This window comes from Zosterops lateralis, assembly GCF_965231275.1.
Source record: "Zosterops lateralis genome assembly, chromosome: 3".
NCBI lineage: Eukaryota > Metazoa > Chordata > Aves > Passeriformes > Zosteropidae > Zosterops > Zosterops lateralis.
In genome coordinates, this window is record NC_139764.1 from 64,641,717 (window position 1) to 64,663,220 (window position 21,504).

Consider the following 21,504-nt stretch of genomic DNA (forward strand, 5'->3'; position numbering starts at 1 on the left):
CAGAAAACTGAGAACTGACTGAGTGCACACAGTTGGAGAAAACATGCTATATTAAAGCAGTAAGGCTTGTCAGGGAGATGAAAGAGCCCTGGCTTGTGTGTATTCAGCCAGTTACATAGTACAGCAAAAACCTCCAGGCGAACAGTTTCATTAAACATTAATTTGTGAAGCACTTCAAAGTTTAGGCCAAGGCGTGCTTCTGTATAATACATGATATTATTTATCATCTAAAAAAGTTGTTTTGGATGCAATTAGGGAATAATCCTACAGCGCTCAGCAGCGATTCAATGGAATTCAAGGAGGTCTCACACCATTTAACACAGACAAACATACAGAAGAGGAAGGGCTTCAAGTCTCTCTCCCTTTTAATTTGGCAGATCTGAGGAAAAAAAAAGTGGGCTTTAAAGCATGGCATTTGATCCATTTGCTTGAACATTTCAAGCTTATCAAAGTAGCTTAGCTCATAGAGGACAGCTAGGAATTGTTTGCACTCATCCATGGTGTGCTGAAAAATGGACAAATAGTAACCTTCACGGCAACACTGGTTAGAATGTTTTGCATAGGATGGGTGACAACTCAGCCTTCTTCTCCCATCCTTTCCTCACCTCCGAGCTGCAGCTGCTGTTGTTGCATTAAGTGCTTGGGAGCAGCAAAGAGAACATCTTTCCAAGAAGCAGCTACTGAGGGTGGAAGTAAGCACCTGCCCCTGTCCCCCCAAAACTCCTGCACAAGCCTGGCTGGGTAGCACAGTGCAGCTGGCAATGCAGGACAAAGCCTACCTGCAAGGCAGCTGGTACTTCAGGATCAGCAAAGACCAAAACTGTCTGCACCTACCCTCTGATTTTATAGGTATACCCATCTCTCACTACCAGTGAATAAGCATGAATAATAGTGAAACCTTATTTCAACAGTAAAGACAAAAAATATGTCATTTTCTTAAACATATGGGACTATTCAGGGCAGTTATGATTTCACATAAAAACTGAATTCATGAAATCCACGGGAAATCAAACCAGCAGGTTATATTTTCTTGTCATTTTTGTGAAGTACTGTAGGAACCACTTACAGATGTGCAAATGTGTAAGAGCATTTTCTCTTCTATAAAGAATGACCTTTACTTTACCTTCTACTCACTCACCAGTTTTCAACTCAGTGCAGCATACTATGCCATACAGTTGCTTAATGCATGTTCATACAAGAAATTCTAAAAAGCACTAATTTCAAGAACTGCTTTGTAGGCCTATTTTCTGAAACAGCTGGATTATTGTCCATGTCCCCAAATTCCCTGCTGCAAAGCAACTATTTCAGAATCTCATCTAGCTCCTTTACCAGATCAACTACCAAGCACAATTGGAAGAGGAAAAAAAGAGGAAATATATGGAAATGTGCATAGCATGTTAATGAGGAGCAGTTACTGTGAAAGGGAGCTCTCACACTGGTGCAAATGAAGAATTTTTCACCATACAGAAAGTTCCAATATTCTTTGCTATTGAAATGGCACATTAACTGCAGCAAGCCTCCAGTGCTATTAAAAACCAGCTGAGGTAGGAGAACCCAGCAGCACACCTAACACTGCCCTACAGCCAGCTCCAGCTGAGGTTGGAAGGCATCTCTGGATGTGATCTAATCCTACACTCATCCCCAAGCACACACTGGTTTTGAAGGAGACTGCACAGCTTTTAGGGCAACCTGCTCCACCGTCTGATCAAAAAGTCTTTCTGATGTTTCAACCTTCTCCGGTACTTCAATTTATGCCTGTTGCCTCTCAGCCCGCTACTAAGCGCCACCAGGAAGAGCCTGGCTGGGTTTACTCTCCCTTCCATCATGCATTTGTGTGTTGGTCTCTTCTCAGCCTTCTCCAGTCTGAGCAGTCCCAACTCTCAGCCTCTCCTTGTACAACAGATGCTCCACATCCTAATCATCACAGCCTTTTGGTGGACTAGGTTCACTAAATCTGCGTCTCTCTTGTACCAAGGAAGCCCAGCTCAGAATGCAGCACTTCAGATGTCTCACCAGATCTGAGGAAAGGATCACCTTCCCGGCCTGATGTGCCGGCAACACTGTTCCTAACACAGCCTGGGACTGCTGGACTTGGTTGTAGGCTTGGCACCATGATTCCCAGTGCATTTTTCAAAACTCACCTGAACACAAGCTTCCTCTTTCCTGCTCAGTATCCAGGCATCACTCAGATTGCAGAGGCTTCTTCCACACACTCTTACTTCACTCTGCCCCACAACAGGGCTGGCAGGAGGCCCAGCACAGCTCAGGCCCAGGACTGACTCAACAGCAGGGAAAGGAAGCGAGCTTTTTATTAGCCAGGAACAAGTTTAGCAAGTTCCCAGGACTATAAAAAAAATATATTTTTACAGTAAATGCTTTACTATGAAAGCTTTCATAAAAGCATCTTAAGAAGTCGGAAGTAGTAGATAAAAAGCTTGCCCAGTTCATACATTCCAGAAAGCAATTAAAAAAGAACACATAAGACAACACTTGAAGTTCTGTATTTCCCCAGCGTGATGTAGTAACATGAATCAGGCTACAGTGCCCCAGTCAAACTTCCAAAAGTATTCATGTATCACCATAGCCTGTAGAAAGATTATAGACTTTTATTGATTTATTGTTTTACAGATTCAACTTTCAATAATAAAGTTCAATAAATCGATTCCCTAATAATAAAAACTCATTTTACACGTTATGTACAGGTACCCAAACATGTCACAGCGATAGCACAGACCTTCACACAGAACAAGCTGGAGAGAGGCGCTAAGGGCAAGGACATACATTCAGAGATCAGGTCGTGGATATGCACAGTGCTTTTGGCACACCTCACTAAAGATTGCCCACACAGGGACAGTAAAATAATCCCAACTAAGTGATAACGTGGATTAGTTCAACTACATTAATTCCAGGAGGAACACTTAATTCACAATTAAACTAGCCATCAGAAGAGATTTAACTTGTATCAAATGCAGCTGAACTAATCATTTTAGTTTTATTAAGTAACTCTCTATAGAGAAATTCTAGGCCTTGAGATCTGTCTCCAATATTAAACATACCTTTTTAGCTGAGATATGGAGAAGTTTGAGGACTGAGAGAACTCAGGTATGAGTAGTATTCTTTGGCAGTTTAATACAAATATAAAAAATACATTATTTTTGAGGGCTAAACTAAGCTTTTCCCATTACTGCCAGCACCAGAACTGCTTTAGTGACACAGTAACACTTACATATCAGAACGTAAACACAACCTTGTAAAATTCCTATTACAGATGAATGTCAATATTCCAGATATCCTTCAACAGGCTACCTACCCCCCACAAAAAAAGCTGAACTTAACACTCAGTGAGAAAACTTGCCCATGTCAACAACAGAGCCCAGGAAACTTCACACAACTGTTTACCTTCTCTGCAATACAGGACCCGGCACACACAAGAGACCAGTCTACAAAGTGTATTCTAAAGTATTCCAGTTCCTATGGAAAGCTATTGTATGTCAAAAATCTTAGTTAATTTATAGAATATCCCCTGCTCTTTTCTGAGATAAAGTAGACCACAGGTCTCTTTCTCTTACTGCAATCTAACCTTAGTATGATGAAAAACTGCAGCTAAGAGTTTATGCAATCTGCTTTATAACATTACATCAAGCAACAAGAAGTTAAAATACACCATTTCACAATGAGGCAAACATTCATTTAAAATTTGGAAATTCCCTTTTAAAAACAGTTTTCCCTTCTATTGACATGGCTATCCCAAAGAAGATAAAGCCAGGCTCAGTTTGAAGACTGGGGGGAGGGGGAAACAGGAAACACTTCCAGAATGAAGCATTCAACAGTTCTGCAGCCTGCAGGGCAGAAGGCTGCAGTATTAATGTTTGTCTCCAGTAATACAGATCTAAAGATATTGCTTCGTCCAAATGCAGCCATCAACTTGCAATTTTTAACTGCTTCCAACAATAGGAATGCAACTCAAACAGGATGAAGACCATTTAGCCAGTGTCTCTACTTAGTTATCTCAGTGCTGAAATACTGTATGGTAGCTTCACTTCATCTTCCTTTTTTGTCCACTTCAGACTTCTAATGCTCAGTTCAGAACAAATCAAAAAAGGCTTAAGCAGATTCCCTTGCTGGGCACACAAGTACAAGCAGAAAATCACATTTAGCCATGGAAGTTGACTAAGCCCATTTTCTTTCAGCAAATGATGCCAGAGCCTTTTCTTGCTTATTACCTTGAGTGAGCATGTTATGGGGAGAACAGGTATACAAACAATACATAGTACTGTTTATGCTTATTCCCAATGGAAAACTGACTTGATGCTGAGAGATGGGCATTCACCCAGGGCTGTAGGAATACCTTCATTCCACCACTAAAAAAAAAAAAAAAAAAAAAAAAAAAAAAAAAAAAAAAAAAAAATCTGGATAGTGCAACACAGACTGCATAATCCACTTACCATAGAAGCTTCCATCCCTTTTTATGGAATCTTCTCAGTATTTCTAGAACTTGACACCTACAGCTAGCTTAGTCATCTCAGCCAAGTTGCAGTCTCTATTTTCAGTTAACAAAACCAACTTCTCTGGAATTCACAAATTACATAGAACATATATCTGAAGATAAACCATTAGCTCTGAAATGCCTAACCAGGAAGAATTAAGAAACAAAGATGGTAGTTCTTTCTTGGTTTTAAGGACCTTCAGGACACGGAACTCCTACCTATATTGTCCTGTAGATTTCACAACATTTAATTCTTGCACATTCATTTTGACACTTGAATGTCAAAGTGAGGGCAATTCAGCTTTGTTTTTAGTAACTGTCTTTTTCAAAGAGAAAATCTGTGAATTCCCCTCCCCACAGATTCTCACGCATTCACACAGACTCTCTAGAAAGGTAAGACACTTTATTGAATTTTTTTGATAAATTAAGAAAGGACTATGAACCAGACTTATGGGTCGCAGGTGCTTGTAAACAGACATCAATTCCTTCCCACAGAAAGCCTGACTCCATGCACTCAGCCCGAAGTCACTTTCCCCAGCGTTGCTCACAGGCTGCATAGTGATGGAGGGCAGAGAAAAAGTCTTCATAGCTGATGTTTAGGTGGGAAGGCAAAGAACTGAGAAAGCAAGTTAGAAACATTAAAATAAGCTTCTATAAACACCACACTATTCATACAGCCACTCAGGAATATCACTAAAAGCAAGCTATTGTCTGAGCAACCTTGTGAAGTTGCTCCCAACATTATTGGCACTCAACTCGAGCAACTAAACCAGTCACCCTCCAAACCAAAGCCTCCCATTAGAGCACACAGGGCTCTTCAAATCAATGAAAAGCTGGAGCAGCACAGGTGTGCCCACACATTTCAGTGTGCTATAAATGTGCTCAGATTTAAGAGGTTCAGCAAATCTAGTCAGGGCAGTTATTACTAAAATTGAAAAATAATCCGTAAGTGCGATCTTCTTGTATTATCCCATTTTCCTTATATTCTTAGTCTCCCTGTCAGAAACTTGTAAGCCATGGAAAATCAACACTGATGTAAGGAACACTGTCAAATGGGACTAGACCACAGACTAGGTGGTGGCAGAAGTTGTTCCTTAAACCTGAGGCATGAAGCCTGCTGTTGTCTAGTCAGGGCTAAAAAACCAACAATGAATGTTTGACAGGTTTCATTTAATAATTTTAGAATACCCTCAAATCAGTATCCAGACATGTTTTTAGCTGATCTCCTCTTTTGGCCAGTTCCACAAGTTACATCATATAGACTTGTTTAGCTAGATATTTTTCATTCCAGTGTGTTTTACAGCATTTATAAGCAACTCACATGATTTCTGTCAGTCTGATGTGCCATGGAAGGAATCCTAATGTGCTGTCCACAGGACCAAACTTCAAGACTAAATCAGGATCAGGAAATCCATTTGTACCTGTAATAACAAATTACACTAGGTTTTACTAAATTCATCAGAGGATTTGTTTTAGTTCTAAACCCTAAGGCATCTGCTTTTTCACTAAAAGCCTTATTTTTTAAATGAAGGTCCCAAGGACAAGTTAACAATTAAAAGCCCAAGAGGACAGACTGGTCTTGCAACACCTGAATGCCCAACTGAGCAAAAGCTTAGGCAGCCACTGCAAGCCCAGCTGGACTGTTATTTTTATGTCAGGTAGTTTTCAAAGACTTTTAATGGAGGTAACAGGAATAGTTACATTGTTTTGAGTAACAACAAACCCTAACAATGCTGCTTCATCTGACTTGTTCTAGTTTTGTCTTGGCAAACTTGATTTCAGTAGCACAGAACACACTGTACCCTGACTCTACAAACTATAGTCCTTACTTAACTATGTGGAGCTGCAGACAAGTAGAGTAAAAGGACTATTAACACAAAAAAAAAGTTGAAGGAAGTTTCACTGAAGAACACCTTGGTACTACAGACCATCAAGAAAGAACACAGCCTTGTTAGATGACTTGTCTCTTTCTCAGTATGAGACTAGACAGAAATTTTAAAACCAATTTACTATAAAATTTCAAGGAAACTATTGCAGCTGGCATCTTTCTGGTTAGATGAGTGAGGAAGAACAGAGCAGTGTGTCTTTTTCTGTTACTATGTGGACAACTTGACCCATTCTAGGGCAGAGCTAGATAATACTGATGAATTTCACTAGGTGCCCACACTCCTACTACCCATACCTTAAAACCTCAGCCAGTCATTTTCCTCGTGAGAGCATCCTACTCATCTTCTGAGACTGAAGACAATTAGTGACCAAGCACAGCTGCCTCTGTCTCCCTTCAATATACTTCTCCAGTGCCTAAGCTACTCCAGGCTAAAACTGACAGACAGGAAATTGGCTTAGAAGGAGCAGTCTGAGTCCAGCTTTCCCTGCTAATTCTAGCAAGTTGATTAGAGCAACATGTGAAAACCAGTAGAGCACCCCAAGGGGACCTAAGAAGCCAAACTGTTCCTCTTGCACCTACCTAGCTCATCTGAAAAGCATTCCAGCAGCCATAACCCTATTTTGCTATAATGCTGCAATTAGTCATGATTATTGCAGCTAATTTCTTGCCACCCCGTTCACTATCCACCAATTTTGCAGGTTAAGTGCAAGAATGCTTATACTGGGTAATGACTACCCTTAGCAGATAAAGTTTAACACAGCATACTTGCTCCAAACCTCCAATGGTATTTCTCAATTCTTTCCTTGTGTGCTTAAATAAAAGAACTCCACTACACAAAAGCAGTCAAGAGCCTTTTATACTTCAGATTAGTTGTAGAGGAACTTAACTTCAGGAATAACAGAAAAGAAAACTAAGGTCAGATTTTCCTCCCTCCAGGTTTTGAAACTGAAGCTGGAGATTTTTCAAAAAGTTCACATCCTCCCTCCCCACTGAATACCACAATAGTGATGAGACCTTTTACCACAGGTAAAGGAGCTATTTTCTAAAACATGTGCATTTCTAAGGAAGGATGATATTTTTAGATAGGAGTGTCTTATGCTGCAGTCCAAATCTTATCTCAAAGTTAAGAAAAAAATTGCAAAGCAAAAGTCACTTATGTGACAGAAGCTAGCAGGTTAGTATGAAAGAGTTTTGCGGGAAAGCAGTGAATACTTAGAAGTGGGGACTCTGGAGGAAGTGGACAGCTTTACTCATCAGCTGATTCAGTAGCTGAGCACGCCTCAGCTGGTACAGCAGCAGGATCTTCCAACACTGCAATGGCTTTTCAAAGAGGAAAAGACCTTCAGAGAGCCCAGTTAATGCTAACATCTCCTTCTGGTTCCTATCTGAAGGAAAATGAAAATGCACACTGCAGTATTACTGTCAGGACAGCCTACTAAAAAAACAGAGTACTGTGTTTTCCACTCTGTATCCATTTCTCTACCTGAATGTAGCAGCACTACAGATAATTTACATGTGGAAGCTCCCTCAGAGCTGCTAGAGTTACAGAAGTCAAGTTTAGTAAACACAAGATACAATGATTTAGGAGTAGACTTTAAAAAATGAAAGAGGCCAAAAGACTTGCACACTGAAAGGATGGGAATTTGGCAACATCCCTTCTAGGGCAGGAGTTCTACAAGGGGAACATGAAGGAATTTTAGAGCTGATAACTCTACCCTTCTCCACATAGATTTTACAGGGCAACTTGAGTAGCCTTAATTGATAGTCATGTTCTTTGCTGGCAGGCAGACAGACAGACAGCAGAGACAATATTAAAATGCAGCTGGCACCTACTTTTCTCAAAACAAGCTGGTTAGCTGAGGCATTGCTCAGAAGAAAGTACTCTGACACTGCAGAAAACTCAAGCTGTAAGAATTTAGTGCATGACTGAATTAAGAACAAGAAAAGGCACATGACAAGCTGGAATCATACCATTTTAGGACTAGGCTTCAAGAACTGCACCCTAAACATGAACAAAAAGTTTAAAAACTATATTAACAGATATTTAAATCAAAATGTAAAACCCCAGAGATTTACATAAGACACCATGAATGCAAACTCTAAAAATATAAGTACTCAAGTATTGCTTTCCAGAACATGCTCTCGAATCAGTAATGCACAGATGCTTACTTCCAATACCGTTCATTAAAAATGCACACAGACTAAATTTGCCTACAAGTAAAGTTTCAAAAGCTGCTGCTAAACAAATCCAAACAAATACTTCACCTCCAAGAGTGTCTTAAGCATTAAGTAAACAAATTAATAAGTAGGACTAGTTACAGATATTATTCTTCATTATTAGCCACATCCAGGAAGCAGTCTGTTTCAAATTTCATTCTTTTGACAGATTAGATCTCTCTTTCTGTGGTCAGCTAGCATGCAATACTTCAAAACTGAATCCGCTAATTTTAAGACTGGACCTAATACTTTCAATATATCCATACAGAAGATCCAACGAGTTTGAAAAGCTCCAGTTAAGTATCACTGGCCAAAATACACACAATGGGTAACGACTGTCAACAGTTCTCCATTAAATTAGTGACTGTTCTGAAGAAGTGATTGTTAATTTCCTTTAATTGCCTTTGGGGTATAACAGAATAGATGTCCTAAGTTCTTCTTCAGGTGCCTTATTAAATACATTTAATAGTTCCATTATAAGAGGATGCTGACAACAGGGATGAAATTCAGTTTGAATTTAAGTAGCCAAACTGCCATGGAAGTCTGTCTGCAGAACAATTCAGCTGACCACCCATATGAAAAAGAAGAAATCACTCTCTAAAGTCCAATTAATGGGAACCACACTACAATAACGTGCCTAAAGGCATCCAAGTTCAAGTGTGCAATCTGAAACCTGAACCCTGCCAAGCTAATTACAGCTGCAATTAACATGCACGGATCACCTAGACGAGGTGACCAACTCATTATAGCTCCATAGTACCACTGGAAAAAGTGGATGCTAATTCTAAACCTCTTCTCCCATGTGTAATATTAGGGCAGTCCTGCCCTTTTCATAGCTATTGCATGTAGCCACACATCTCAGTGCAGAGTCAGTAATCTGCATGAATTAGTAATGAAGACAACTAAGCTAGTGTGGGTTATCCAGCAGCAAGAGAACAGAAAGTGCTCTATCATTTTTACTCAGGGTAGTAGTCAGGCAGCAGGAGCAGCTTTAATTGCTGTAACCAGATCTGGAAAAGACTCTGCCCATCCATGTTTCCAGCTTGCAACTTCCAGGAAGTTAACTAAGTTAGAATAGTCTAGTTTTAAGTAATTCCAACAGTACTTTTTTCAAAAAGCTCATTGCAGAACATACCACAGAGACTGTGAACTCTGAAAAGCCAAAACTCTGCAATTTGGTTTATTATTGCAGCTAAAAAAATTTTCTGCTTAAAAAAACAGCTCAAAAGGCAATAAACAACTAAGACATTTTTAACAGAAGCCTAAAAGCAATAATCACAACTTACTCCAATAGACTAAGCATCAAGAAGTATACATTCCAAGCAATAAATATACTAGTAACCAAATAGTTATGAATTAAGCACTCTTTCCCCTCCATATTATACTTACTACTTAATAAGTTGTCTAACATATTCACATCCAGGTCTGAATGTGTTCTTTGCTGCTGTGCTACCAACTGACAGAAGTTCTGAGCAGCTTTGACTATGTCTGCTTTTCCATCTTCCGGAGACAGCACCTTCAATGTAGATTGGCAATTTAAAACTGAAAGTACAAAACATAGTTTAAAAGCAACAGAAATACAATTATTTTGCATGTGCTTTAGACAGTCACAGATACAGTTGAAAGTAACTTGTAGTTTAATTCATATCTTACAACTAGTCACAGATATACCTCACCTATCTCTTAGAGAAGTGGGTAAGAGTTTTCTGGATTTGCTGTGTTACTAAAAAACAAGCTTAAAACAACTATTTTGAGAAGTCTTGTGAGAAGGGGTTTAATTCAGTCTTGAAATGTAGTTTTCCAGGAAATTTGGATTGTTTCTTACACTGTCAGGCAAAGAACTGAGAAGAAAAGCACTCAGATAGTAACTTAAAGGGTTCAGGGAAAGAGAAAAAAAACCCAACAAATTAATTTCTACCCTACAAAAGACAGAATGATTAAGCTGGGGCCTCCCTCAATCTGATCACAGCATCTTGATGCAAGAGTTACACTGAAGCTTGGAACAAGATAATAGTCCAGAATTCATCTATCCATCTGTAACTATGTCTGTGACTTAAGAGGACATTTCACAATGATAATTATCTTAATCCTACACTATTGAAATGCAAAAAGTCTTCTCAAACTACATGACTTGCATCATTTTCAGTTCTGGGAAGATACCAAACTTGCCAAGGAAGCTGAAGGCCACAGATGGTGCACTATAGCTGGCCTGAAGTTAAGTGGGTTAAATACCGAAGTGTCAACACTTTAGGCTGATACCAAACTTATGATAGTTATAACCAGATACTTAAAAATAACATTTTTTTAAAACTTCAGAATCTGACTTCAAAGGACCACATAGCACAATCAAGATTCATAAGAACACCTAAAACCTCTCAGTTCATCTATCCAAAGGCACCACAATGAAAATAATTGTTCCTTAATATTGCTTGATTTGCAAATTTGCATCAAATGTCCTACATTAAAAAATATTTAACAGTATCCCTAAATGTAATACATGCACATTTATTTTCCAGAAGTGAAAATTTGCAGATGATAATAAACTGGATAGATGTCAGTTTGTTCAGCTGAAAACATGAAGCATCTGATCTGACTGTAAAGCCTCCTAAAAAAAATGAAGAACTTAAAAAAAGAACACAAAACACCTCTGCTTTTCACAGTTTCCAGCACAAAAGGTTCCTGAGATTTAAACACACTCTTTCCATCAGCAAGTCTGAGAAGTCTTTCAGTAGTTTGTTTGGTGTGAAGATAAATATCCCAACTTAGGTAAATGTAGCTAAGTATGCTGGAGTTTAAGACATTAATAGCCTGTCTACCCCATTTTCTGCTGGTTATTTCAACCTTCACATGAAGAAAAAAAATAACATGAAACCTGGGGTCTTCTACACAAATGCTAGCATCTTAGGCTCAGTAGTTCATAAGACATGTTCACATTACAATATTAAACTGGAAAGCTGGCATAAGGGATTTTGGTATCTGGTCAGCTCTCACAGGGGAGGCAAAACTTACAAGCAGTATTTCAAACACAGCTAAACATACCACAGCTTGTGTAGTCTTTTCATAAGTCTTGGAACTATGATGATCTTAAAACATAAGGGTTTTTTTCGGTATTTTTTACAAGACCTACTTAAATATTATGAGTCATAGTTAGGAGAGCTGTATCAGCCCATCCCTTTAAGACAATAGCCTGATTCAAGTACATGCCTGTGATTTATTATATTTTGAACAGATTTCTAGCATCTGTCTTAGGCAAATACTACTGTATAAGGAACACCAACCTGGAAACCTGCTCCTGCTTTCCACATCTAACTATGTGCAAAAGCTATTATTACCAAATTAATTGTTTCAACTTATGCCCTTTACCCTCCTGATGGCATTATACCTTGCCATGACAACCAGCAGTCTTGCTCTTTCCCTTTCTCCTTCCCACTTTGAGGTGTATGTTTGGAAAGATGGAAGCACACACACTGTTAACTTAACATCAAACACCTTACACTTTAGTGCTTTTTCAACTCTCAGCAAAGGAATTCATTTCACTGAAACACTGGGGAGTGGAGGCACACTGATGCATTGAAGGGGTTGTGGCACAACACTCAGGCTGAAGGAAAGATCAGACCACCCAGTAATGATTACTGCAGCAAGGAGAGAGCAATGCCCTGCTGTTACTTAAGAACAAATATGCACAATGGAAATTTAATACTAGCCCAGGAAGGTTGCATATTTTCTGATAATCAATTCTTAATGAAGAAAAAGGTCACTGTACATAGGAATGTGTTTAAGTAAAAGCAGATTTATGACAGATATACAGCTATTTATAGTCATACCAAGCCCCTCTAGTAGTTCATCTTACCTTGACCAGTTTTGTCGTGATTTGCAAATTCCACGGTGTACTTGGAGCAATCTAGTCCCAAGAGTTCTTGCTGCTGTTTTAAAATTTCATCCATTAATCTTGAATTATTCCTCTTGAAAATGCCTATTAAAAAAGAGCTGCATGTCAGCCAACTCCTATAAAGGGAGTTACAAAACAAATCTGACACAAGCCAAGAAGAAATTAGTCAGTACTGGTTTCAGACTGGAATTCACAAGTGCAGGTAAGAATTCAAAGCAAATGCTACTGCACATGACAAACTTGAGTGACCTTGGAAAGACAACTCATGTGCTTTTGTTCTTCTTTCACCCAGCCTGATTTAAGCAGCAAGTCACAACTGTGTAAGGGACAGCTTAAGACTTACTTCATTGTCCTTGCTAGAAATAGAGAAAGCAATAATCAGCAAAGAACAACCAAGTCAGATTAACACCAAATTTCTTCAATGCCCATGCTGCTTAAGTCTGCTACCACTTATTGCCACATCCCTCAGGCTGCAGGAAAGCAAAGCAACTCATCACTAAATCAGGTCTCAGTAACTGTCCACTCTTAAGCCATCCAACAGCATGGATTTCCAAATAAGAGAATTTCATAAGCTGTATGTTTCAAGGAGTTCATGCAGTTCCCGAGGCCTTTTTATACTTATAGATTTAAGGCAGACACATATTGAATGCAGGAAATCACAAAAGCCCACTTCAAACTTACTTGGCTTTCTGTACTAAAATAAATTCTAGTTTTTGAGAAACATAACTCAATCATTTCTAATTAAATGCCACAGTAAAAACTAAATGTTACAGCTTAAATATTTACAATCCAAAACCATGGCTAGGCATATTCACTCAGGAACTGCATAATGTTTTTATCACATGGTATTCAGAGGTTTTTACTGAGCTTCATTCAGAAACCTCGTGTCAAGCACTTCTGTTGACCAGTCTAAAAATTTCCACACACTAATCTTACAATGTAGACAGTGCAAAAGACAATGTAAGACATGCAACTTTACGATCAGGCTTAGGATTCAGCACCACAACCTGACTATAGGATCTGGAACTGCTACAACATTTCTCACATTGGTCAAACAGTGTATAAACACTGGATTAATATCGTAATACACTTAGGAGTTAGTTTGCAATATGAAGTGATACAATGCATTGATTTAATATGCTAGTCTTTAGGCCTAATGAATTAGAACTTTTCTACAGGTTTCATTAGAGGCTTTAATAGGTGGCAAAGTACTTATTTTTCCTCTCATCCTAGAGCTTCCTGTAAAAATAAACTATTTCATTATAGAAGTGTTAGTGATGCTTATAATTGATTTCATGTGTTTACATAAAAGCAAGTTGTAAAGCACAAACCTGTACAGAAAAAAAGTGTGTTAGAATACTTCTGCTAAGTTTACCCTAAAGTTAAATTGTTGCTCTTTGTGCTCCCACTTTCTAGTGTATACTTACACATAACAGAAATAGACAATGCTGCTTTAAATAATACAGTTTGATACAACTCTGCTTGGCTCAGTCTGTTTCGTGCTAGGGTTAGCACAGATTGTCTTCCTTACTCTCAAGGTCAGCAGCAGTGCATCCACTGCAACTGCTAATCCTGCACCCTCTTCAAGGAAGATCTGTACAAGGCTCACCTTTAAGAGTCACTTGGCTTTCATGCACCTTTAGATATGAGAAACAAAACTATGTTCAATATCCACATCATAATTAGGAAAGGCTCCTAATCTGGGAAATAAACTGCTGCTCTTCTTCCCGTTTCCCACCCAACACTAATGATATCAAATCCTTTCTCATGGCAGTCTTTGGCCTATTCCTGCCAAAGACTGGAAGAATTAATTACAGACTCCATACTCCAGTTCTAAAGTAAATTAAGACATTGAGGACCAACAGGTAGAAGAACTGACCAAGGTGTTTGCTTCTCAGTAAAAAGAGATAAGATTATGAAACTGGTCCAGCTCCAGTGAAGGTCCTTAACACACATAACAGATACAGGAGACTTGCTACATAAACGTGTTCTTAGGATTTATCTGAGTATCACACTTGTGTTCTGCTCATTTATCTCACCCACCCCCTCAGTTGTTCAAACCTGGGGACTGCAGGGCTCTTGGAGCAGCAGTTTAACAAATAGGAAGCGACTGTAGTTGTACCATGTAGTTGCACCATGTAGTTGCAGTATGCCTTCCTTGGAAAGGCCTCCACAGCTACATTCCCACTGATCCATCAACCTTGACACATAGTCAGTTTTCCTGAAGAGAACCGGAAGCACAGCAGAAAGTAGTAAAAATTCAAACTAACTCCGATCTTAATTAAAAACCAGCGGCATCTGGGAATACTCCTTCAATATTTGTCTCTCAGTCAGTGCACAAGAGGCATATGAATGCTCATCACTGCAAACAGTCCTGCCAAATGCAATGTTCACAGGCCAAATTCATATTCAACTTCAAGAATTTTACAGGGTCATGACTCAGCTATATTCTCCTTTCCCTTACAGTATCTCAAACCCCATTTATCTACAAGGCTCATTTTTCTAAACTTCGTAAATATACTCAAGTTAGTTCTAGGAGATGCTGCTGCTTAATTTAAACATGACAAATATAGCCAACAAGTGCATGAGTAGGCCAACTCAGTAACAGAATTATGTGTTCCTAGGCAGTGAAACTTAACTCTTGATTTACTGCAACCCTCCAATTTTGTTCACAGTCCTCCACACAAGTTAAAGGAATTCCATAATGTAATTTTAACATTATAAAAAAATTACAGTTTGACAAAGGTCTAATAAACTTTAGCAATACAACAGCTGTTTGCTGTGAAATGAAAAAAAAATCCAGCACTACTCATGTTTCTGATATGGAACACAAACATGAAATTGTCACTATTATTTGTCATCAGAAGATTTTCTGATTTTGAAAAGCAGAAACATTTTTTCCGTCAGAACTGTGGAACCTTTGCAAGCTGGTGCAAATGTGTATATTCCTGAAAATGAAGTGTTCTGAGAATTACATGTATTTAAGCACTAAAATTCCTAAAGAAAAATAGTATAAAACTCCCTGTCCTGGTTTGTTTCTCTTAATTACTGAGAACTTGTGAGCTGTTTTCAGGGATGCTACTTGTTTTTACAACACCAGCTGCAAGCATGCTGTCAGTCATTTATTGCTGTTAGAGCTGAGGCAAACCAGAAGTGTTTTAGCTGCCTGCAGTAATCCTCCATTACACAGGTCTGTTCCAAGGCATGCACCTTTTGCTCAGATGATCATGGCTCAGATCAGCCAAGCCCTTTTGCTCGCAACCATGGTGTTGCAATATTTTAGGGTTAGATATTGACAAATGAAGTTTGTAATTAAGAGGCTGCAAGTTCAGCAGGTGTAGAAGTGACAAGAATCTTGATCTGGAATTGAAAAATTGGCACAGAGAATCACCAAGTGATGTCAACCATTTGTTTGTCTCACTAGACCATCACAGCCACCACCTGTTAATGCCTTAATGGCATCTCAAAGTTCAACATTCTTAATTGCCCTGCTTTTAAAAGCAGCAGAATCTGGTAAAACACAGAATAAGGTGTTGCAAGGTAACACATTACCAAAGTGGAGTCTAGTAAAGAACATACCTCAAAAACATTTCAGCTATTTGCTTTCTCAACTTCTTTCTAGTGCTAACAAGGAAAGAGTAATCAAAAGTTGTAATTGTTATCAGCTGTTAACATTTTGAGAACATCAAATAATAAGCCACTTCAAAGAAATCAAATGCAAGAAACTGTTTTAATACAGGAAGAACTTCTGCCTACATCCTGTTGGATCACACTGGTTCATAACGGAGGAAAGCATGGCCATTACACTGGACCTCACAAGACATGGAAAGCTACAAAACAAATACCTCCTTTATTCCAAGAGTCTAGGAAAAAGTAATCCAAGTTTGAATGTAGCTGAAGTCACTAGAATTTCAGATTAAGGCCACTTAAGACAGCACCAACCAAACAAACAGTTTGACTTAGAACTGAGAACTTCATAGGTGACCATTCCTCCCACATTTCTTCTTGAAGGGACATTCTGCACTAAGAGAACAGGAGCTCATCAGCAATTGAAAGAAAAGATACCTCTTTTGTATTTCTCATTCTTGTAAGATTACCTTCTACAGATTAGTGTTATCCCTTTTAATAAACGTGGTCTGAGAACTCCTCTCAACTCGACACCAGAATGCAATTGTTGAATGTGAAATTGCATGTGGGTGAAAGCCCACAGCAGATGCCCTGTGACACTGGCATCCCAAGTGACATAAAACCACAACATATTTATCTTGCCCAGTGAAATGAACACACTGCACACCCAGAAGGCTTTATGGATTGATCAAATCAGCTAAACTACCAAGTAATCTAGAAGAGACTAGAGGCCTACTTTGGGGCTAATGAAATAATTTATTTTTCATACTCTATCCTTCCAAAGAGCTTCTAAGAGAAAAGTGGTCAGAAGCAAAGCAGTTCACTAGAAAGCCAAATCCAGGATGAATGACTCCAAATTTTCAATACAGTCACACTGTGGGATTTAAGAAACTTTCAGTGTGAAGCATCTATCTAGGAGTCCGGAGTACCCAAGTGCTAAGATTCAGCAAGCTCTCAGAAAGCATTCTAGACTTGTCCTAAACTGTGTCAGAAAAGCTTCACAGAAGTAACACTCAATCAAGCAAAACAACTACCAAAAGGAAGTTAAGGTATATAGCACTAGTAAAAGGCTTCTGCTCCCCAGCAGGTGTTTTAAGTGCTATTACATTATTGCATTATCAATGCCTTCTGACTGCAACAAGGCTGCAGTATTTCCTCACAGATAAGGTCTTGAAAAGCATGGCTGGATTTCTACCAAGTGATAGGACTGGCAATACCAAAGTCAACGGAAATAAATTCTTGATCAAAAGCCTGAAACTTTAGTTCGCATTATTTAACCCAGATGCACACAATAGCATTAACTTTATTATGGTTTTGTCATGCTGCACATCAATGAAAACTGAGAGAAAGGGTGTCCACACACCAGGGGCAGTAAAGCCAGGCCACCTTGGGCCACCAAACATGCTGAGGCAAAGAGGAGGTCTCAGTTCTGAGCTCTGCACATCTCCAGCCAAGTTGCCTTTCCAGTTACTGGTGCAGCTGCTGTAACAGTCAGGTGGAATGCAGCTACTTATTTTTTGACACTGAAGAATACATGAACAACCTTCCATTTAGCAATTTTGTAAAAAAATACAGAAGTTTGCTACTACAAACAAATAGGCAGCACTTCTTCTGCCAAGAACTTCATGCTTCCCTTTCTTCCTATAGAAGGGACAATTAAGAATGTATTTTAAATTTAATCCTTCTGCAGGAAGCTGATACACTTTTCTTGCAGAGAAGGCAACTGTGGAAGACCACACTTCTAAACAAGGTTTCCTGTTGCAATCAAAAGAATCTCAGTACTACAGTTATGCAATAGAGGAAAAGAAACAGATTTATGTATACTCTCACCACAGCTAAGACTGATCCAGAGCACTCATAATTAGTTTTCCTTCTCCACCACAGCCAGCACCAGTGGGAACTTTGACAAATCCATAGTTGGTACAACTGTATGAACACAAATCCTCACAGAAGCAGCTCAGCAGTCCAAAAACACCACTCACCATTTGAGTGGATGGAAACAAGTGCACACACTGTAATTAAGGGTCACCCTCTGCTACTGATAAGAAAAAGCTGTACCTGACTTTATTCACGTTTGCTATCATCAGTGTTAGTGCTGAGGGTTCCAGACTCCACCACCACTGAGCACCGGATTTAGCAACAGCTGCAACATCCTACTTAATGACAAGTCTATCTGGAAATGGTGTATGCTCAATCAAGACACTCTAAGGAGCTTAGCACCAAAAGAAAGGCAGCATATGTGCTATTACCAGCAGTGAGCATACACTAGAGCTACATGTATGAATGACTATTTGTTCACTCTCTGAAGCTGAAGTCAGTCTAAAAAGCTCAGCTGTGCACAAACAGTTGTGGCTCCTATCCTGGACAACCCACTGAACATCGTGTGGGACACGATGTGTAATGGCAGGCTGGAAGTTTGGCAAAAGCCACAGATCTAAAACGTTTTAGTTGCTCTCCCTTCTTTGATTTTGCTCCAACAAATTGGAAATCAAGTTAAACAATTAAACTAGCATATTCAGGTATCAGAGAAGAACAAGCTACTGAAAAATATGATACTGAAATCATGAGATAACTATATTTTCAGATCTCAGAAGTGGCAGCAAAACCTCTTAACATGTAACTTTAGAATGAAAAATTAAAATCCACACCTATTACTTAAAACAACAAAACCAGCCAAACTAAACAAACAACTCACAACACCAAAACAAAAAATAACATCATCACAACACAGAACAAAATTGAACAATTTACATATGTAACTTTAGAATGAATGAAACAATACATGGATACAACAGCAAATAACCCAAGATTTATTTTTTTTTTATCTGAACTGCTATCAATAACAATTGTTCTGCAAAGTTATTTCAGCTCTTCAGAAGACAAAACCCTTATAATTTCTGGTCATATTTAGTCTGCTAACAGTCAATCTTAGATCTGACAATTTCAACACATGCTAGAGAAGCAGGAGCAGGTTCTCAAAAAATAATGTTTCAGACACTGCTACAGCTCTGGCTCCTTACTGTGAGACAGGAGCTCAGCAACAGTGGCTACTGAAACATTGGCTGGTGCCTTCTCCCTCCTCAGTGCTGCACAGGAAGCAAGATGAAAACCAAGATGACCAAGAAACACGACTCTCAGCTTGATCTGTTTCTCAGTTCAGTTCTCATACATATAATTTGTGGAGCACAGTACTGGAATCAGAAAAAGGAACTGAGCACATGTAACATATTAGGCAATACTGCCCATAGTTCACTTGGAGGTTGACATAGTTAAAGATCCCGTACAATAAAAATGTCTCTCTCCAAGTTGTGAGGGAAACTCTTTCTTCCTTGGTACTGTTTGCTCTACAGCATTTCACCTGATTGAATGCTTTCCAAGTTGGGAGTAAAAACTGTCAACACATAAATGACTTTTCAGAAGGTGCTGTTCTCTGTGTGCTTGTGATGTTTTGCAAATACCATTCTTTGACTTCCAAATGAGGAAACATTCTCCCTCTGAAATACAACATAACCAAGTTCCACAACAGCCCTGCACAGATGGCCAGTTTAAAAGTGACTGGTATTAAGCCCAGTTTCTTATAATGATCTTAAAGAATTTAGTGAAAGTCAAGTCTTCTGACTCTTTTATCACATAGGAAGGATCAACCATGAAACAGAACTATAAATGGTGATGGTTTAAAATAAAGCAAAAAATTTAAAGAAATCACAAATGCCTATGCTCAAGGAAAGACCTGCATACTTCAGATGCTTTTGCACACTTGATGACAAAAGATTTCACGTACTTATGTGGGAGGCACTGCTGGGCATTTCCTGAAAGAGCACTAGAAGACAACTGTACCTCTAACCTGGCATAACTCTACACAGTTCACCTGACCTCCATAACACCTCTAAACAGCCAGTGGAAATGGCTCAAAACAAGTTAAACCCTGGTCTCCTACAGTCTCACTCCTAACAGCAAGAGCACAGGCATCTTCAGAATGAAGTTTTTTCGTCTTCACAGGACAGAAACAAGACAGTCCGTGTCATGTATTGTCAGGACTTCTGAGCTGACAGCTTGTCCAGTAAAGTTAGAGATCATCTCTCAACAGCTGGACAGAAGGCTTCACCGAAGAATATCTGGAATATGGCTGGTTTTAGCTTCCCACTAAGAAAGGAAACGTATGAGGAAGTCAGATTTGCTCCATGACTTCCTCATAGTATGTTAAATCCAAACTCTGAGCTTATCTTTATGATAGTCGTTGACGTGGGACCAACATACACGCAAGAGCCAGGGTTCAATGATCTTACACCTGAGACCCAGTAATAAATAAAATTACCAGCAGATATGAAAAAAACCCAGAGCTTCCATAAGCACTGGCTCAGAGTTAACTCAAATGCCAAGCAGCACAAGAAGCAGATGAGGTAATTTAATTTCACAATACAGACAGCACACAGAACATACGTGCTTATGTTAACTACTCGTCCATCCTGTTTCTTCACACAGGAGTAACTTGAAAATAGAAGGCTACTTTCATTCATCCACTTCTGGAAGTTCAGCCCTAGCTCATAAACAGCACTCATAAGAGCAGGTAGCCTAAAGCCCTTCCCTACTAGCATTCCCTGCCCTACACTTTCAGATGTCAGCAGTTCAGTCAGCCCAAGGCTGTGGACACGGCTCTAGAAAGCAGGCAGGACCGGGTCATCTCGACACAGGAGCTGGGCCAGAAGGGCAACCGGGCCATTCCCCAGGCATAGAAGCTCTGCAGCAGCCAAGCAGCTCCAGCGGATGGGAAAGGGGCTGCCAGCAGATTTTAGCACGGGACTTGGGAAGACCCCAGAACAGCGCGGCGCTCTGGCTCCACGCCAGGAGGCGCTCCCGGGGCGGGCCCCGCCCGGGATGGGAAGTCGGGGCCCCGCGGCGGCCGCTCACCGTTATGGTCGTAGACGCTGACGTAGGAGATGCCCACGGCCATGCACCACACCACCAGGCTGGCCATGTCCGCGTAGCTCGGCTCCTCCTCGGTCACCACCAGCCCCACGTGCACCGGCAGCTTCCGCAGGGCGCGCCCGTCCGCGCGCCACCGCTGTCGCCCGCGCGCTGCCCCGCCGCGCGCGGGTCCCCGCCGCCGCCAGGCCGCGCGCGCCGGGCGGAACCCGAGGGCGCGGGCGGCGGGCGCCAGGAGCGCGCAGGAGGTGGCGGCGGCGGCGGCCGCGCGCCCGCGCAGGCACGCGAGCAGCGCGCGCTGCAGGCAGAGCAAGGCGCGCACCAGCGCGTGCAGCGCGCGCCACGCCAGACCGCCCGCCCCGCTCATGGGAGCGACCGACCGACAGCAGCGCGCGGGGGAGCGGCGGGGGTGCCTCAGCCGCTGCGCGCCGCCCGCCTCGCCATCCCCTCACGGAGCCCGCGTCCTCCGCCCGG

The 21,504-nt window shown here is 40.4% G+C and overlaps 1 protein-coding gene across 1 annotated transcript; it reads right to left on the reverse strand.

Annotated features, from left to right (window-relative positions):
* Nucleotides 1-4,868: 4,868 nt before the first annotated feature.
* Nucleotides 4,869-21,428, reverse strand: NUS1 (NUS1 dehydrodolichyl diphosphate synthase subunit). Its single transcript, XM_083858206.1, has 5 exons — nt 21,016-21,428; nt 12,442-12,564; nt 9,981-10,133; nt 5,808-5,907; nt 4,869-5,102 (listed from the first exon to the last, which is right to left on the reverse strand). Exons 1-5 carry the CDS (start codon nt 21,395-21,397, stop codon nt 5,012-5,014), a joined length of 849 nt encoding a protein of 282 aa, XP_083714332.1. The 5' UTR covers nt 21,398-21,428; the 3' UTR covers nt 4,869-5,011.
* Nucleotides 21,429-21,504: the final 76 nt, after the last annotated feature.